The sequence below is a fragment of the Onthophagus taurus genome, chromosome 10 (genome assembly GCF_036711975.1).
Source record: "Onthophagus taurus isolate NC chromosome 10, IU_Otau_3.0, whole genome shotgun sequence".
Taxonomy (NCBI): domain Eukaryota; kingdom Metazoa; phylum Arthropoda; class Insecta; order Coleoptera; family Scarabaeidae; genus Onthophagus; species Onthophagus taurus.
In genome coordinates, this window is record NC_091975.1 from 15,084,658 (window position 1) to 15,102,478 (window position 17,821).

Here is a 17,821-nt window from a genome sequence, read left to right on the forward strand (position 1 = left end):
CAGATTGAGATAATTAAAGATTTTACTCACAAAAAGTGTATGAACTGGTAGGATAGAGTTAAGGGCTGCCATCTGTCTAAGGAAGTATTACATTGTTATGGATCAAACAATTGTGGAAAGTGTTTCTCTTGTTTTCTAGTTTAAATATTTTCTCGGATTTTGGTGTATTAGTGCACTTCATAAGTTTGTCTCACATTTCAAATTTCAAATTTTCTATTTTATTCCCCCTCTTAGCGCCACCTAGTGGTTGTTTTTTGGTATATTTGGTGTCTTGTCGGGACGACGGTTGGTCACCCTTGTTCTTTCCAGTTTTTTGTGGTATTAAAAACTTGCGTGACTTATTGTGTCTTAACGTTTAACGTAGAATTTTTAATATTATTAAAATTAATATTATTATTATTTTATATCTTAATAGTATCATAATTAACCTTTTAAAAAGTTTTTAGTATTACTTGATCTCTAATTTGTCACTTTGCGTGAATTTGGAGAGGTTTAGTTGTTAAAAAAGATGTCTAGCGTTCAATTTTTGCGACCTCATGTCTAACTTTGGTTCAGTTCCATGTGCAATCCACTTTTGTAAGTAGTTAAGATGCATTTTGTACGCTCTATTAACTGTAAAGGGACTCGTCGCGGGTCACTGTAAGGTAAACAAGCATCTTTATAACCTTAAGCTTGCTGTTAGTCCTCTCTGTCGCCTCTGTAAAGAGAGCGAGGAGACGGTCCGACACATCTTGTGTGAATGCCCCGCTCTATAAGACCTCAGAGTGAGAGACTTCGGAGAGGAATGGCCGACCACAGATGGCATCAGGAACACACCTCTGAGCTGTATCCGGTTGATGTAGCCAGAGAGAGTGCAGGAGGATGTACAGCTCTGTTCAGATTTAATGCGAATCGTCCGCTGTTAGCTCCGACATGACGCTGGTACTGGAAGAAGACGGAGACATCTTTTGTTTCTATTCAATTTGATTTCTGAGACTAAAGGAAGTTACCCTCTTCCTTAACCCAGGTAAAACCGTCCCAGTTTGAAGTGGGCCGAAGAATGGATCACCCTTTTTTTAAATGTGTTAATTTTATTTTATTTTAAATCTTTTTTGATATTTTTAAGAACGACAAATACACGATTTTTTATATGTTCATCTAATAAATAATTTTAGAGTATTTCTATAAATAAAACGTCAGATAAAAATCTCAGTAATATAATTAATATAATATAAAACTTATAAATAAAGCTTTATGAAACTCTCCTTCAAATTTTAACTAGAATTCTTCAATATCAAAATTAAGTGCATTCAAATTTGTCCGTTTTCTTAAATACAACATGCCTCGTGTTGCTGGTCAACGAGAGTCAGGTTTGACTACGAGGCGAGCAACCTTGTATCCAGAAGGGATCATCACGATTGTCCAAGACAATTCACCCGTGCATTCTTCAAGAATTGTTCATGATTGGTTTGACGATCATAATGAGGTTAGGCGAATACCCTGAGCAGCGCGGTCACCTGATCTTAACCCAATCGAAAATCTATGGGCGCCAGATTGCAATGTTGCATAGAGAATAATGGGTATTAGACAAAATAAAAATATAACTTTATACTCAATCACAAGATGAACTTGTAACACGCCCCCTCTACCTGAAAGAAGTTTACCCGTAAACTTAAAAACTGAAAACCCAAACGTATCCAACCCAACAGTTGAAAAAAAAACAACACAAATTCAGACACCAACTATTTGATCCACCTCAGCCCTTAGCCATCAAGTCTTCGGCAAATCGGCCGGAAGGGAAAAGAAATAATAATAAAACAAAATAACAAACAATAGATAATAGTCATCAACACAGGTACCATCAACGTGCAAGCAATGATTACCTCAACCTCTGAGATCAGTAATCCAAAAATAAAAAAAAAATAAAACTGGGGTAATAGAAAGGAATAGGGTTACCGGAAGTGCTATCCGGATTTATGCCATAGCTTACGTATACGCGACCGGGATAGCGAAGAGTTACCGTAGACAGTAGAAAAGGAAAACAACACTACGGCTTACACAGATATAGGCAAGCAACACCCGACGCAGTCAGATACGTATTTCAAACTAAAATCTTTAACACACAGATATTCTCGTGAGGCAAGGATAACGCAGGATAACAAAACAAGGTGTAATACTAAAGATTAGGGAAAACAAGCAGAAAGGATTAGAAATACAAAGATAGGTACGTTAGTGCTGAACCCACGACAAAACGATACCCTAAAGATAAATTCGACTCGACGCATGACTGGCGTCTATCGCTCTTACAATTCCACTATAAAAACCAACCCACAAACAAAAAAAATATATCAATTCGAACGCAAAACAAAAATCCCTTCAGTATATCGCTAACGGCCTCGAAAATATGACAGCTGTTACTATCATAAAACAGAACAACAATGGCTAAACGCCCACGGTAATTTTTTTTTGTGGTACTGGCTCAGAAAAATAAGATTAAGCAATGAAGTTAAACTAAGGGATGTACCACACCAACAGGGAAATAGTCAGACCAATACTATCCATAACATCTATGGAATAGCACGAAAGAAAAGAAAAACAACCAAAGATGTAAGATGGTAAGGTATTAAACCGAAAATCATTAATGCAGAGGAAGGCAGCGATATTATGAAGCCCTCAGTCGCAGGGCTAGATAAGGAAAAATGAAAAAAACATGGGAACTCAATATTAACACCGCCAACACTGACACGAGCAAAGGAATAAAAAAGAAAAAATCAATGTTTACGACGCTTGCTATGTTTGTGGTAACCGAACGAAATACGGCGATTAGAAAGATGAACATCAGAGTCAACATCGGATACATCACTACTTCCAGATGAGTGTAGATCATTCAGGGAATTATTATCGGGCTTCAGATCTTTAGCATGATACGTTCCTAGAGATTTACCACTGGGGTCATACTCACTTATTAAATTTAAAGAAAATTTTTACATAAAACGATATATGCAAGTATATGTATGAACACTGTTAAGATTTATTTCAAAGTTGGCAGTTTGAGTTGCATATAGCATACAATTTTATTTTTAATTTTGGTTAAGTCGAAAACAACTTTTTGTCTTCCCAAAAAGGTATATAAGACCCCCCGTCTTTCGATATTAAGACATGTCGTACCAGTCATATATATTGTATAACACACACGTCGTACCAGTCATATATATACCGATTGGTAACTTTAATTTTAGGAGATACACCCAACACGGACGTACGTATAAGTATACTTCTGTGTGTGCATATGCGCGCGGAGTATGTTTGTGGGAGGGGAATCGCAAGAGCAGTCAGTCGTTTGACATCGTTCAATGATAAGAAATATTATAAAAATAATAACTAATATGATAAATGAAATTCAAATAAGACAAAGCAAATTCTTAATTCTAGAAATAAAAACAATTCGTAAGTAACTGAAATAAACTTTGTAAAACAACAAATAAAACAAAAAACTATAAAAATAAAATATTTTTTATATTAGGTGTTCAAAAAAACCACCATTCTGTGCTAAACAATAGCCCAATCTATCGTAAAAAGTTCGCCTTACATTTGCTAGTATATCGGGACTAATATCCTGTATACAATTGCGAATTTTTGTTTGTAAGTCATCCAGATTGGTTGTCCTTTCTTCATCAAAACCATAAATTTTCGATTTTAAATATCCCCATAGAAAAAAATCATTGGAGGCTAAATCTGGTGATCTAGGCGGCCAAGTTAACGTTCCGCAAATAGATATTACACGATTTGGAAATTGTGCGTTAAGATACTCTTTAACTTGCCGGCTGTTGTGAGCCGAGCAACCATCTTGTTGGAACCAGATACTTCCAAATTGAACATTGTCTAATTGTTGAAGCGATGGGATTACATCATTTTGCAAAATGTTTAAATACTTATGACCATTTAAATTTCCTTCTATGAAAAAAGGACCGATAATATGGTCACCTACTAAGCCAGCCCAAACATTTAATTTTTGGGATATTGTGTACGAGCCACATAAATTTTGTGTTCATTGTCACGACTCCAATATCGAGCAACGCTGGGATTATGCCGACCATGCAAAGGAAATGTAGATTCATCGGTAAATAAAATGTTTTTTATAAAATCAACATTTCCGTTGGCCATTTTCATCATAGTAAAGCAAAATTCCGCCCTTGTAATATTATCGTTCTCGCAGAGTTTCTGACTTTTTTGTACCTTGTACGACCTGTACCCGTGTTTCTTTAATGTTTTTAGGACGGCAACATGGCTGATAGCAAACGTCTCCGCAACTTGTCTGCTTGACTGATTTTTATTGCGTTCAACATCAGCACATATCATCGTATCACGTAACTCATCTCTTTTACCCCTTCGTAATTTGTGTTTCTGTGGAGACACACATCCATGTCGCTCAAAGTTTTTAATAATATTTGAAATTGTTCCGCGACTAGGAATTGATCTGTTTTCATAGGCCACAGGAAACAAATTAATTATTTGGGCTACAGAATTGCCACCATAAAACCATTTTATAATCTGTACCTTTTCCGCTACAGTAAACAACATCTTAGTTTTTTTTTGCTAGGGTTAACTGCAAAGCGATGCGACCAACTTCGCCTCTCAACCATCTATGAACGATTCAATTTGTGCATTACCCCTACGCTTGTTTATCCCCCACTTAACGACACCGAATATACACACATACGTATACTTATACGTACGTCCGTGTTGGGTGTATCTCCTAAAATTAAAGTTACCAATCGGTATAACAAACAAACTTCGCAAATTTATAAAACAAGTGTACATATAATAAAATAAAGAATAATTTAAATACAAATAAAAGAAGTGTGTTTGAATCAGCGCATTCCAGAAAAAATAAGTAACATAAAATGGTCCTTCGAGCCGGATCGTAAAAAGAAAATCGAAATAAAAATGGTATCCAGTCACTGATGCGGCGTGTCAAATTCTTTTCCACGACGTCGTCCATCCTGGTAAGAACTTTGCTGACCCATCCAAGACGACCCAGGAATTCCAAACCACGCGACTTAGAAGTCCATGTTGGAGGCTTGGTAGCCGGAAACAACGCCATTGTGACGTGCTGTAAGTCCTTTTCCTTCCTTCCTTTTCGGTCTCGATCTGTATCGGGTTTTCAAAGGCAATATGAGCCAATTAGAGAACTTAATTAAAAAACGAGGCGCTGTCAAGGGCAAATTAACAAATTTTTCTAAATTTGTCGCGAAATTTGAAGCGATCATAAAAGACGGCGGTACCGATTCGGAACTTTCGGTGGAGTTAGAGCAGCGCTACGACCGCGCGGTTAATCTTATCGATGAATTTGAAGAAATTCAGGGGGAAATTGATATTTTGAGCGTTGATGGCGAGGCGCAAAACGCGGAAAGGGAATCATTTGAGGGGGTTTTTTACGCTAACACCGCCAAAGCAAAACGAATCTTGACAAACAGGACAATATTCGACTCATCGTTTGTGGTAGGACCGGTTCCGGAGCAACACGTTAAATTACCAGTTATAGATTTACCCAAATTTAGCGGCAGTTACGATACATGGCTTGGTTTCAGGGATATTTTCGAATCTTTGATTCACGCGAACGCTTCAATAAATGATATGCAAAAATTCCATTATTTGTTGTCGGCACTCACTGGTAGAGCTCGTCAAGTCATCGAAAGTCTCGAAATAACTAACACGAACTATCAAGTAGCGTGGGAATTGATTCGGGAACGATACGACAACCCGCGAATATTGATACACAACCGCGTTAAGGCTTTATTCGATATTGAAAGGGTTACCGGAGAGAATCCGCAAGCTATTCGGAAATTTATTGATGACATCTGTAAGCATTTGCGCGCTTTGGCGGCATTAAACGAGCCGACGGACAATTGGGATACACTTCTCATTTACTTAGCCGGCACAAGGCTCGATACAAATTCGAATCGCGAGTGGGAAAAAACCAAAGCAACTTTGACGAAACCTAATTTAGAAAATTTATTAGAATTTTTGAAAGAGCGGGCGGACTTTTTGGAGACTTTAGAAATCGGTTCGTCTAAGCGCGTCGTGAACAAGGATAAAAATAATATGCGTGCGAAATCGTTTTTGGTCGCAAATTCGGTAGCGGAAAGGCGTTGCGTCGTCTGTAAAGGCGATCATTACATTCAAGAGTGTCCAAATTTCAATAAACTTACCATTCAGGGGCGCATAGATCGTGTTAAGCAATTAAAATTATGCATAAATTGCCTTCGGTCAGGGCATTTTCTTAATCAATGTCGCTCGAGTTCATGTAAACGATGCAAGGCTCGACAACACTCGTTGCTTCACTTGGAGCACGATCACCCGGATCCACAGCCGCAGACATCCACATGCACCCAAACACACAACATCAATTTCGCTCCGCATGCAACACATTCGCACGTCTTACTCTCAACCGTTCTCGTTCACGCATACGATCGTCACAACAAAAAACATTCATTACGTGCTCTTTTGGATCCGGGCAGCCAAAGTAGTTTTCTTTCGGTAGAAGCGTGTAAGCGCTTGCGATTGCCTGAAATCGAAACAAATGTTAATGTAGCAACAATAATAAAACACAATCGGTAATTACTAGTTCATGTTCGTTACGTATACACTCACATTGTTCGGATTATTCGGTCAAAATTAGTTGTTTAGTTATCACGGCGATCACGAGTAATTTGCCAAGTTTTGAAATAAACGCGAACGCGTTAAATATTCCTGCGCAGTTACGATTAGCGGATCCGTCATTTAATAAGCCGGTTAAGATCGACTTGTTGATTGGGGCAGATCATTTTTGGAATTTACTTTGCGTAGGACAAATCAAACTCAATGACGGCCCGATTATGCTCAACACGCGATTGGGATGGAGAATATCGGGACCGATACAGTCAAGCGCGGCACATTTGGTGCATTGCAACTTAATACGAAAAAATGATCAAGTAGAAGTAAACAAACAATTAACGCGATTTTGGGAAGTCGAGGCAGTTGATGGTCCGGTTCCTCCATCAGAAAATGAAGTGCTTTGCGAGGAACATTTTAATAGAACTACCATGCGCGCGTCAGACGGTCGGTTCATAGTTACTATCCCACTTAAAGATAGCGTAGATCAATTGGGTGATTCCTATAGAAGTGCAAAAAACCGGTTAATTAGTATTGAGCGGAAATGTAAAAATAATTCGGATTTCGGGCATCGGTACCATGAGTTCATGCGAGAATATTTAAAGTTGGGACACATGCGCAAAGTTGATGATGAAATTACAAACGTGTTAAATTATTACATACCACATCATGGCGTTTTGAATGAAAACAGTAGCACCACAAAGTTAAAGGTTGTATTCGACGCTTCCTGTCCTACGACCACGGGCCGCTCGTTTAACGACTTACAAGTAGTAGGATCCACTTTGCAACCCGATCTATTCAGTGCTTTGATTCATTATCGCAAATACAGTTACGTGGTAGCTGCTGACATTCAAAAAATGTATCGTGCGTGCTTGATCCATCCTGAACAAACGAAATTTCAACGCATCTTGTGGCGCGACTCGGATGAATTACCTATTGACGCATACGAACTTCTAACCGTAACTTACGGAACGGCTTCAGCGAGTTACTTGGCAACTTGTTGCGGATGTCATTGGTTCCCATTTTTACGTTGACGACTTGCTCACGGGAGCAGATTCGTTGGCTGAGGTAATTCGCATTGCAGAAAGCGTCAAAACGATTTTAAACAGCGGAGGATTTAAGCTGCACAAGTGGATTTCGAACGATCCAAAAATTTTGTATAGTGTTCGCGATGTAAATGCGACTCCTGCGGAGTTTCTTGATCTGGGAAAGAACGAAAACACACGCACCCTAAGTTTATTATGGGACCCTATTAAAGATCATTTCAAATATAAAATTCAAAAAATCTCACCTGTCGGTTAACTAAAAGAAATATTCTTTCTCAAATCGCTCAAATTTTCAACCCCCTTGGTTTGCCGAGTCCTGTAATTATTCGTGCAAAAATTATATTGCAAGAAATCTGGGAAGCTGGATTGGGTTGGGACGAGGTTCTCCCAAATGATATTCATACCAGTTGGTGTAAATTTGCTGATGGATTAACTTATTTGAACGACATCAAAATTCCGCGTCACATCTCACTGAAAAATCCAGAATCGTTTCAGATACATGGGTTTTCCGACGCGTCGACAAAGGCATATGGCGCGTGCGTATATCTTCGTACGGTTGATAGTGACGAAAATGTTTTAATATGCGCGAAATCTAAGGTTGCACCGTTAAAAAAGGGTACAGTTCCACGGCTGGAACTAATGGGCGCGTTATTACTCACGGAACTGGTAATAAAGGTAAAATCTGTATTAAAGATAAACGTTAGTCGGGAAATTTATTGGACCGATTCTAGCGTGGTTTTGGGTTGGTTGTCGACGAGCCCTTCGCAGTTGCAAGTATTTGTCGGTAATCGGGTGGCGCGAATAACCGAACAATCAAAAATTAGTTATTGGAAATAAGTACGTAGTAGCGATAATCCTGCGTGATAATCCAGTATCAAGAGGGGTTCGTGGCTGTGAATTGGCAGGTTTGGAACTATATTGGGTTGGACCCAGATGGCTGAAGGAGAATGAAAACATGTGGCCGGTTAGAGACTTTCGAAACGAGTATTTACCTGAAATTAAGAAAAAGGTTTTTTCGATAGCTGTGGCGTCGGGAGATCATTTTGTTCAGTTCTCGAAGTTCTCATCATTAAATCGTTTACAGCGAACAACTGCATACATTTTTCGGTTTTGTAACAATTGTTCTAAAGCCAAACTTAAGCGAACGGGGTCGCTAAGGGGTGCTGAATTGGAATTATCGCTCAAATTTATAGTAAAATGCAGCCAAAAAGAGTCTTTCGCGGAGGAATTCGAATATTTAAGGCGTAACAAATGCGTTCCGAAAGGCAATCGTCTCGCCAAGTTAAACGCGTTTTTAGACAAAGATAATAGAATACGTGTCGGTGGTAGGTTAGGAAATTCCCCTTACGACTTTGATAAAAAATTCCCGATGGTAATATCGAGCAAACACATTTTCGCAAGATTATTGTTCGAACGAGAACACTCGGAATTGTTTCATGCTGGCCCACAACATTTATTAGCGTCAATTCGAGATAGGTTTTGGCCAATCGGGGGACGAAATCTGTCTTAAAGGGTATTTCGGGAATGCTTGCGATGTTCAAAGGTAAATCCGCGTGCAATTCAACCAATAATGGGTAATTTACCGATAGAAAGGGTAACGCCGGCTCCTCCGTTCTATACTACAGGGGTGGATTATGCGGGTCCGTTTTTTCTTAAAGATAGAAGGGGGCGTGGTTCAAAATCATACAAAACGTATGTTTGCCTGTTTGTCTGCTTCGTAACACGCGCTATTCACCTCGAATTGGTGACCGAGTTAACTAAGGAGTGTTTTATTTCGGCACTTAGGCGGTTCGCGGCCAGACGTGGAAAACCAAATCAAATGCTCTCCGATAATGGGACTAATTTTGTGGCGGTAATCGCGAACTGCACGAATTAAGCAGATTTCTTACTGATAACTCCACCGATCTTACAAGTTCTATCGAAAACCCGTCTATTAATTGGAAATTTATCCCCCCTAATTCACCACATTATGGTGGATTATGGGAGGCCGGTGTTAAATCGGTGAAGTTTCACTTTAGGCGTGTTGCTGGCAATGCCTCGTTCACTTATGAAAACTTTTATACGTTACTCGTACAGATCGAGGCCATCCTAAACTCCCGTCCATTAACTCCACTGTCTATGGATCCAAACGATACTACCCCATTAACCCCAGCTCACTTTTTAATTGGGAAAAAACTTACGTCACCTCCGGATCCAGGTTTAGGCCACATAAATGAAAATCGGCTATCACAATTTCAACATGTACAGCGAATACAACAGCATTTTTGGGCTAGGTGGTCGAAGTAATACTTGGTCGAACTACAGCGTCGCCACAAATGGGCAAGCGGCGATTCTAACCTAAAAAAGGGTCAATTAGTTGTGATAAAGGAAGAAAATCTACCTACCTTAAAATGGGTCACTGGTAGAATCATCGAGGTATACCATGGTGAAGATGGTGTGGCACGAGTAGCAACTGTACGTACTCCAACTGGCATTTTTAAAAGAGCCATAAATAAACTTTGTCCTTTACCAGTGGAGTAGCGTGTTTTGTAATAAAATATAAAAAAAAAACATTGTTTGTGCGTGGTACGCTATCGAAATTTAAACTTTGTCGTTTACCAGTGGAGTAGCGTGTTTTTTAATAAAATATAAAAAAAACATTGTTTGTGCGTGGTACGCTATCGCATGCACAATGTCGTCGAGTCGTCGAGATCTTAGGTTAGGTTCACTTATTAATTTTGATAAATTTAGATTTCTTTTCTCATTGATTAATTGTTTGAATTAAGTAGATTCAATTATGAACTTTGTCAATTTTTGTATTTGTTAATTCAATTAGTTATTACCTGTTTGTATTATTATGTCATAGTTTTGCACTTGTTTTAGTTTTTTTTGTTGAAAGGGAATCCTTTCAAGGCGGGGGCTATGTTAACATTTATTTCAATGTATTATCAAATTATCAGTTTTAGGGTTTTAAAACTAATAGCAATTTGGGTTGCATAAAGTACTCAATTTTATTTTTAAATTTGGTTAAGTCGGGAACCACTTTTTGTGTTCCCAAAAAGGTATAAAAGAGCCTCAAAATTCGGTCAGCCCGTTTTTCGACATTTTTCACGTCATACCAGTAATATAGCAAAATTCCGCAAATTTCACAAATTGTTAAACATCTTAATCAACTCCTTATAAACAAGTTAACATAAATAAAATAAAAAATAATTTAAATACAATAAAAGAAGTGTGTTTGAATCAGCGCATTCCAGAAAAATTAAGTAACAGTTCACATATTAAAGTACCATTAAAATTCACTAAAGAATCATCCCTTGAAGTTTATTGCAGTCATTCAGATACATCCTGTATGTTGTACACTTGTGATATTTCCCAATTAGAAAATAATTCAATGCCACAATTGCGATGACAATAATTACCATGTCGTTTGACATGGCCATATTGGCGGTTTGAAACAATAATAAGGAATCAACCAAAAAATTACAAGCTGCTATTAAATCATTCATTTTATAATATTCATCTTCAATATTATTACAATATCATATCATTATTCTTAGTTATACAGCCGATATATTTTTTAAAAATTTCGTATTATGTTTGTTTTACAAATTCAACAATTTTGATTTTATTTTATTTTTTAATTACTACACATTGCCATAATTGTTTCCAGTACATATTTTCTGATGAAACTGATCATCAGATTACTGCGCCTCGGCTTCAAGCAGCCTCGAGTTTAATTAAAATTAGATATGTTTCATTTTATCCAATTAAGGCGAGATCACTTGCAAACGGAGTATTATGTCAACCGGATACTCATAATGACATTGCTGTCATCATTTCCTGCACAGATTGATCACAACTGATCATCACATTGCAACGTCTAGGCCACAAGTAGCATCGGCCGAGGTCACCCGACATTAACCCCTTGCCTACTATTTATGAAATAATTAAACTATGTTTAACGATGAGGCAATTTTATTAGTTTTTCAGTGCTACATATGTTTCGGAATTTCTTTCCTTCTTCAGGCACGACTGAAAATACCATGATATTATCAGATTAACTTAACAAATCAACTAAAGAGTAAAAACAATTAAGGAGCAAAAACTAACATTTAGGGAAACAAAAGGATTAAAAGATATTAAAAGAAATAGCTCACCGTCAGGTCTCAGAGGAACTCCTTTTTATGATTAAAATTCATTTCTACTTTCGTCAACATTTAGCAGTTTAGTTTAATTCCTGAACAAATTTGAAAATTTTGTAAATGAAAATGTGATAAAAATTATTTATAGCTTGAAGAGCATGTCATAATTTAAAATATTTTGTTATTTCTTAATAAATAAAATTCTGAAAAACAAACGAAATGGAGTCAGAGCACGTCTCTTATAGGCAATGTAAAAGTTGACTTACTGGTTTTAACGTAAAAAATTTTGAATTAAACTGAAAAAAGAGAAGATGAAAGACTGTATATGTGATTTAGTCAATGCAACTTACTGAATCTATAGAATTTTTATATTTGAAAGCTGATAGATCTATTATGTAGTATCAACTTTGGGAGACTGAAGTAAGAGATTATTATTTTGTTAAACTGAAATCGCGCATGCGTTGAATGTGTAATTTGAAAATTAAATGTATTCAATGAATTGTCTATATGGGTTAATATCTGTTATATCATTCATTAAAAGGTTATTATAATTATTGCCATTTACGTGAAATTCTTCAATTAAGTCCATTTCCCTTGATTTCCTTATATTCTTGATAAGTTTAACATTTTCAAACTTTATGTTGTGTTTAAGACTATCAATATGTTTAAAAACTGCAGAATTATGTTTTGTTAAGTGTTCTCTAAATCTAATGTGTATATTTCTACCAGTTTGGCCTATATAGACCATATTACATTCTGGGCATGTTATTTTATAAACCCCACTCAGTTCAAACGAGTTTAAACGAAACATATGTAGCACTGAAAAACTAATAAAATTGCCTCATCGTTAAACATAGTTTAATTATTTAATAAAATTTACGATGAACACCGAATCTACTATATCTAAATCACTATTTATGAGGCGTTATGAAAACCATGGTATACACTAACGAAATAATTGACTATTATAGTCTTGATGAGTATTAAGTAACTAGTGTAATGTCGCTTTATAACTAAAAAGCTTGTTAAAATATAAAATACGTTAAAATTGGTTGTTTAATTTATTATTTCTATAATAAAAACGTGTACCATAATTTTGTGATGAAAATGTTTAAAAGTTTCTTTTCTTCAAAACTGTTAATATCCAATTAAAGAAAACGTACACTTTCTTGCATTCCTTAAAAATATCAATATTTATTATAACCAAATATATCAAAACAAAAATGTTTACATTTGCAGCCGCTGCGTGCGAGAATTCGCGAACCACAGGAAACTCCACTTTAATCTCCTTCTGAGACATACATAGTAAAATTAAAACATCTTTTCGTGTTGATACATCCGCTTCGTACCAATTTAAGTTATACACAGCATCCGCCACACTACCAGCCTATTCAAAACGAGAAAATCTTTTTATAAAATTATACAGGGTTTGCAGAAATTCAACGTCAAGCTTGACGTTGAGTTTCGAAACACCTGTATACAAGATGAGTTATACATACAACTGTAGTAAGTTGCTGTCCGATTGTATGATTACGAAAGAAGCCCTCAAAGTTTATTGCAATTACGAAAAAACTAGCTAAATCTTTTCTCTAAAAACAATTGTGTTAATTAAATGGGACAAATTAAATAAAGATTCAAACCAGAACAAATTCAGTGATCCCCACAGATAAACAAATTGCAACCAAAATTTTTGCAGGAATTAGAAAAGAGGTGTAAAAAGTATTTGCGAATTGGTACATTCTGAAATCATTAACATTTCTTCGTCGATACATCAAAACAAATTTTAAGTTTAGAATACCTAAATATTTCATGGTGATACATAACAACACGTTTTAATTTTTTTAAATTTCTTTTCTCATTTTTTGTTAATTTTATACCATCAATTATTTCAATAAGATGTTGTAAACGTGCAACCAATAATTCCCCTGAATAGCTACACAATATTCGTATGCCGAGGATAACATGAATAATAGTACTGATTGTATACATTTGAAATAACATTATTAATGTTATTTGCCAGTGTTTTAATTGAAATGGGAAGTAATATTCAAACATTAAACAATTTTTAGTATTTTTAAATTTAACGCAATTCTCCTCAAAGCAAATAGAGTACGTAATTAGGTACGCCATTACAAGTCCTTTGTAATGCAACGTTTTAAACATCTTCTTAACGTTTTTATCAATGATTTTGATTCTTTGCGGAACACCAAATTGGCTGAAATCGCTCAATAAATCGATTGTTTGGATTAAATGACGTCGACCCCGCAATAATTGAATATTGAAACATAGGAATAATATTACCATCGAAGTTAACTCCACGTGAAATAACAATTTTTCAAAATTCGTCTTATAATCTAAAATCATAAAGAGAACTATGATAAGAAATATCTCGAGTAATTTTATGCAACACGCACTTGCAATTTCTATTATAAACGGGTAAATTACCCAAATTACGTTTATAACAACCAAAATTGTTGGTGCAAGACCGCGAAGTCCTTGCGCGGAAGGCCAAAACTGATATTTTCGGAAATACGTTTCTACAACGTGAAAACCGAGCGCTTTCGACATCTTAACCACAATTACTGAAGTAATCAAATCCAACAGGACGCAAAGTATTGAACGGAATCGTTGGTTGAGTATTAAAAATTTAATTATGAGAATTGATTTGCAATCAACGATGTTTTTAAATGGAAGAAGAAGTCGGAAGTGGATTAAATAAATAAAATCATAATTGAAAAGTATTTTTCATAAAATCGCATTAAAACAGGATGTCAATAAATCATTAAAAACCTAACAACGACGACAGCTACGTAAAACGCGAGTTATGGAGCATCATCTATTCTAAATTCCTGGAAATAAAGAAAGAATGTCGCACCCCCAGACATCTCATTAGAGAAGGGGTTAGCGATAAGCATTTATTAGAAAAACACCTCGACGCCGTTTTATGTTAAGTTACTTTTTATTCGTCACATTGTCACTGTCGTTTGAATAAAAAATTAATAAATTAGTTTAAATAAAAAGTTTTTCTTTTTAAAAACTTTGGTTTTATTGAAAGAACCTTAACTGGCGCAGTCAGTAGTATTATTTCGTCTCAACAGTGCTCGAAACTAATCGAAGAAAATTGGGACTGGTGAATTTTAATTCTAAGTGACGCGAATCTACACAAGTGAAAGTGATCTGTAAGGCAAGCTAACCCAAGGCTCCAGACCTTAAATTGGCACGACTCAACCACAAGGGAGAAGCCGTTCTGTTTGTACCCGTACATCCTGAAGTGTACCCAAAGAAGCAGGAAAGAAGTATCTACGACCGATACAAGTGAGCAACAAGTAAATGCGACTATTCGGGGTGTACAGTCCAGGTTTTAATTAAAGAAACAACTTTTTAAAAAGCTAATATTTCGGTTATTTATTGTAACCTTCCTCAGAGCATTTTTTATTGCTACAAGAGATTAACAAAGTTAGAGTTATAAATTGTATATTTAATAAACACTTACTTGTTTTTTGAAACTAACAATTGTAGTACAACCGAAAAACGTCATCATAATTAACGGATCATAAAGCATCAAGCGAACTATTAACACAACTGCATGAATCAACGTGCGTACAAGATGTCTGATAGGTAAAACCTCTTTTATATAAAAATAACAAGTGCGTTTTAGAATTGAAGAAAAAACTCTTTAAGCATTGATACCAACCAAAAATTTTGCGATCAGGAATGCACTGCGCAAGCGTCAAAATTTTTGCGGTGAAGCCGCCTAAATTTAAACTTGAGAATATAAAATTATAAAAAATTTTTAAAAATTGAATCGATTAATAAAAAATTAAGACAAGAACAGATTGACAAACAGTTTAAAATCCTAAATCAGTGGATAAAACATATGTGATCGGGTGACAATAGGATTAAATTTAATTAATTTTTTCTTTTTTACGAACCTTGTCGTTAGCGAACAATAAAGCGTATATATTACTAAGGTTCTGAGTATCAGTTTTAAAGTTAATAGAATCCTCCGTATAATTAATATGTACCATTTCTAAAAAGAGTCTAATGAAATAGTTAGGTTCAGTATCTAGTATTTTAACATTATCAAAATCAAACCGGTGACCCGTGTCTGTAGCATGTTGGGATAAAGCACAAGTAGACTTTCTAAGATTGCAATCACTTTTATGTTTGGAGACCCTACGTTTCAGCCACTGATCCGTTTGACCAACGTATTTGCCATTACATGCACCACAAGGAATGCAGTAAATAACACCAGATTTTAATTGGTCCTGTCCTTAACATTCGTGAAAAACTTTTGTAACTTGTTATCGTAACAGTCAACAATCTGCATATCGTCCAGGGAATTTAGTACCCGTTTTATTTTTTCACTTAAATTAGTGACAAAAGGAACTTTTTTATATTTAACTATGGTGTTTTGTTCATTCATCCTGTTGTTGTTAAGGTGATTATGTATATTTGATGAAAACAGAAGTTTGTTAAGCAGATTGGACGGATAACCATTGTTAATAAATGTGTCTCTCAAGAAAGTTAGGTTATCTTTAAGGAATATAGGATCACAAATCTGTGTCACTCTGTGCTTCATCGCCAAAACAGTTGAAACCTTATGTCCAAAATTATGATCTGATTGAAAATGCAAATATCTTCCCGAATAAGTTGGTTTAACATACCAATTGAAAAGAATGACATTATCTTCATTACGTATTAATTTCGTATCAAGAAAAGGAATACTATTGTCTTTCTCAACCTCTATGGTAAATTGAATGTTCGGATGAAAGTTGTTAAATGATTCTAAAACTATATCGATATCATCCCTGTGTACACCCAAAATTAAGTCGTCAACATATTTCTTAATGAATCAATTCTAAAATTTGTGTTGTTTAATTTTAAAACTTCATCAATTACAAAATCCATAACTAGTAAGGCTAAGACCGGAGAAATTTTTGAGCCCATCGGGGTACCTTCAACCTGGTGGTATACTACGTTATTATAGGTGAAAATGGAGGTATCAAAAATCAACTTTAAACCCGACAAAAAAGTGTTCTCATTCCAACTGCAATGTTGCGCAATCAACTCCCATTTATCCACGACAATCTTATTGACTAAATACAACGGAATAACCGTAAAAAGGCTCACGACATCAAGTGAAATCAAAATGTGATCCTGCAGAAGTTTGTAACCTTTAAAGTCATTAACAAATTCAAAAGTATTACTGATATTGTAGTTAGTCCTCTTGCTGAAAGCTGAGCTTAGCAAATCCGCCATGTATCCCGACAAACCGCACGACGCCGTGCCGATAACGAAATGATAGGTCTTAATGGTATTCCGTCCTTATGGATCTTAGGTAAGAAGTAAGCCTTAGCCAGAATAGAGTTATGTTTAGTCAACCTCTTAAGTTCACCATCATTGATGAATTTCTGTTCATACAGATGTTTAATTAAAATTTTGTATTAAGAGGGTTTTTGTTGAGGACCTTATAGACTTTTGTGTCTCCCAACATTTCTGTGGCACCTCTTAGATAAGAATCTCTATCCATAAGAACTGTAGTAGCCCCCTTATCAGCTTTTGTTATAATAACTGAAGGGTTTTCTTTAATGAATTTTTTTGTGTTAATTAACATTTCATTTAGTCCACAGTGCAACACATCACACGCTTCGCGGGAACATTGATAATTTGTGATAATATTCGTTAATTTAGCCCTCACTATATTCCGCTGTGACGGATTTACATTGTAAATAATATTTTCTAAGAACATTAGCAAACGTTTTAAGTTAAAGTTAAAGCTATTTGTTGGTAGATGATGTTTGTTGGTGAAACTTTGTTAATCTTTTGTAGCAATAAAAAATGCTCTGAGGACGGTTACAATAAATAACCGAAATATTAGCTTTTTAAAAAGTTGTTTCTTTAATTAAAACCTGGACCGTACACCCCGAATAGTCACATTTACTAGTTGCTCACTTGTATCGGTCGTAGATACTTCTTTTCTGCATCGTCATTAACAAAAGCCAGTAACAGCAATGG

At 35.8% G+C, this 17,821-nt stretch overlaps 1 protein-coding gene across 1 annotated transcript; it reads left to right on the forward strand.

Annotated features, from left to right (window-relative positions):
- Nucleotides 1-5,154: 5,154 nt before the first annotated feature.
- On the forward strand, nt 5,155-7,667 carry LOC139431622 (uncharacterized). The gene is made up of 2 exons (XM_071199621.1): nt 5,155-6,596; nt 6,662-7,667. The coding sequence occupies exons 1-2, from the start codon at nt 5,155-5,157 to the stop codon at nt 7,665-7,667; spliced, it is 2,448 nt and encodes an 815-aa protein (XP_071055722.1).
- Nucleotides 7,668-17,821: the final 10,154 nt, after the last annotated feature.

Bases quoted from the DNA above. Each gene is read 5' to 3' on its own strand.
- LOC139431622 (XM_071199621.1), top strand. From the start codon at position 5,155: ATGAGCCAATTAGAGAACTTAATTAAAAAACGAGGCGCTGTCAAGGGC. The intron at 6,597-6,661 runs GTAATTACTAGT...GGTCAAAATTAG, and splicing joins ACAATAATAAAACACAATCG to TTGTTTAGTTATCACGGCGA.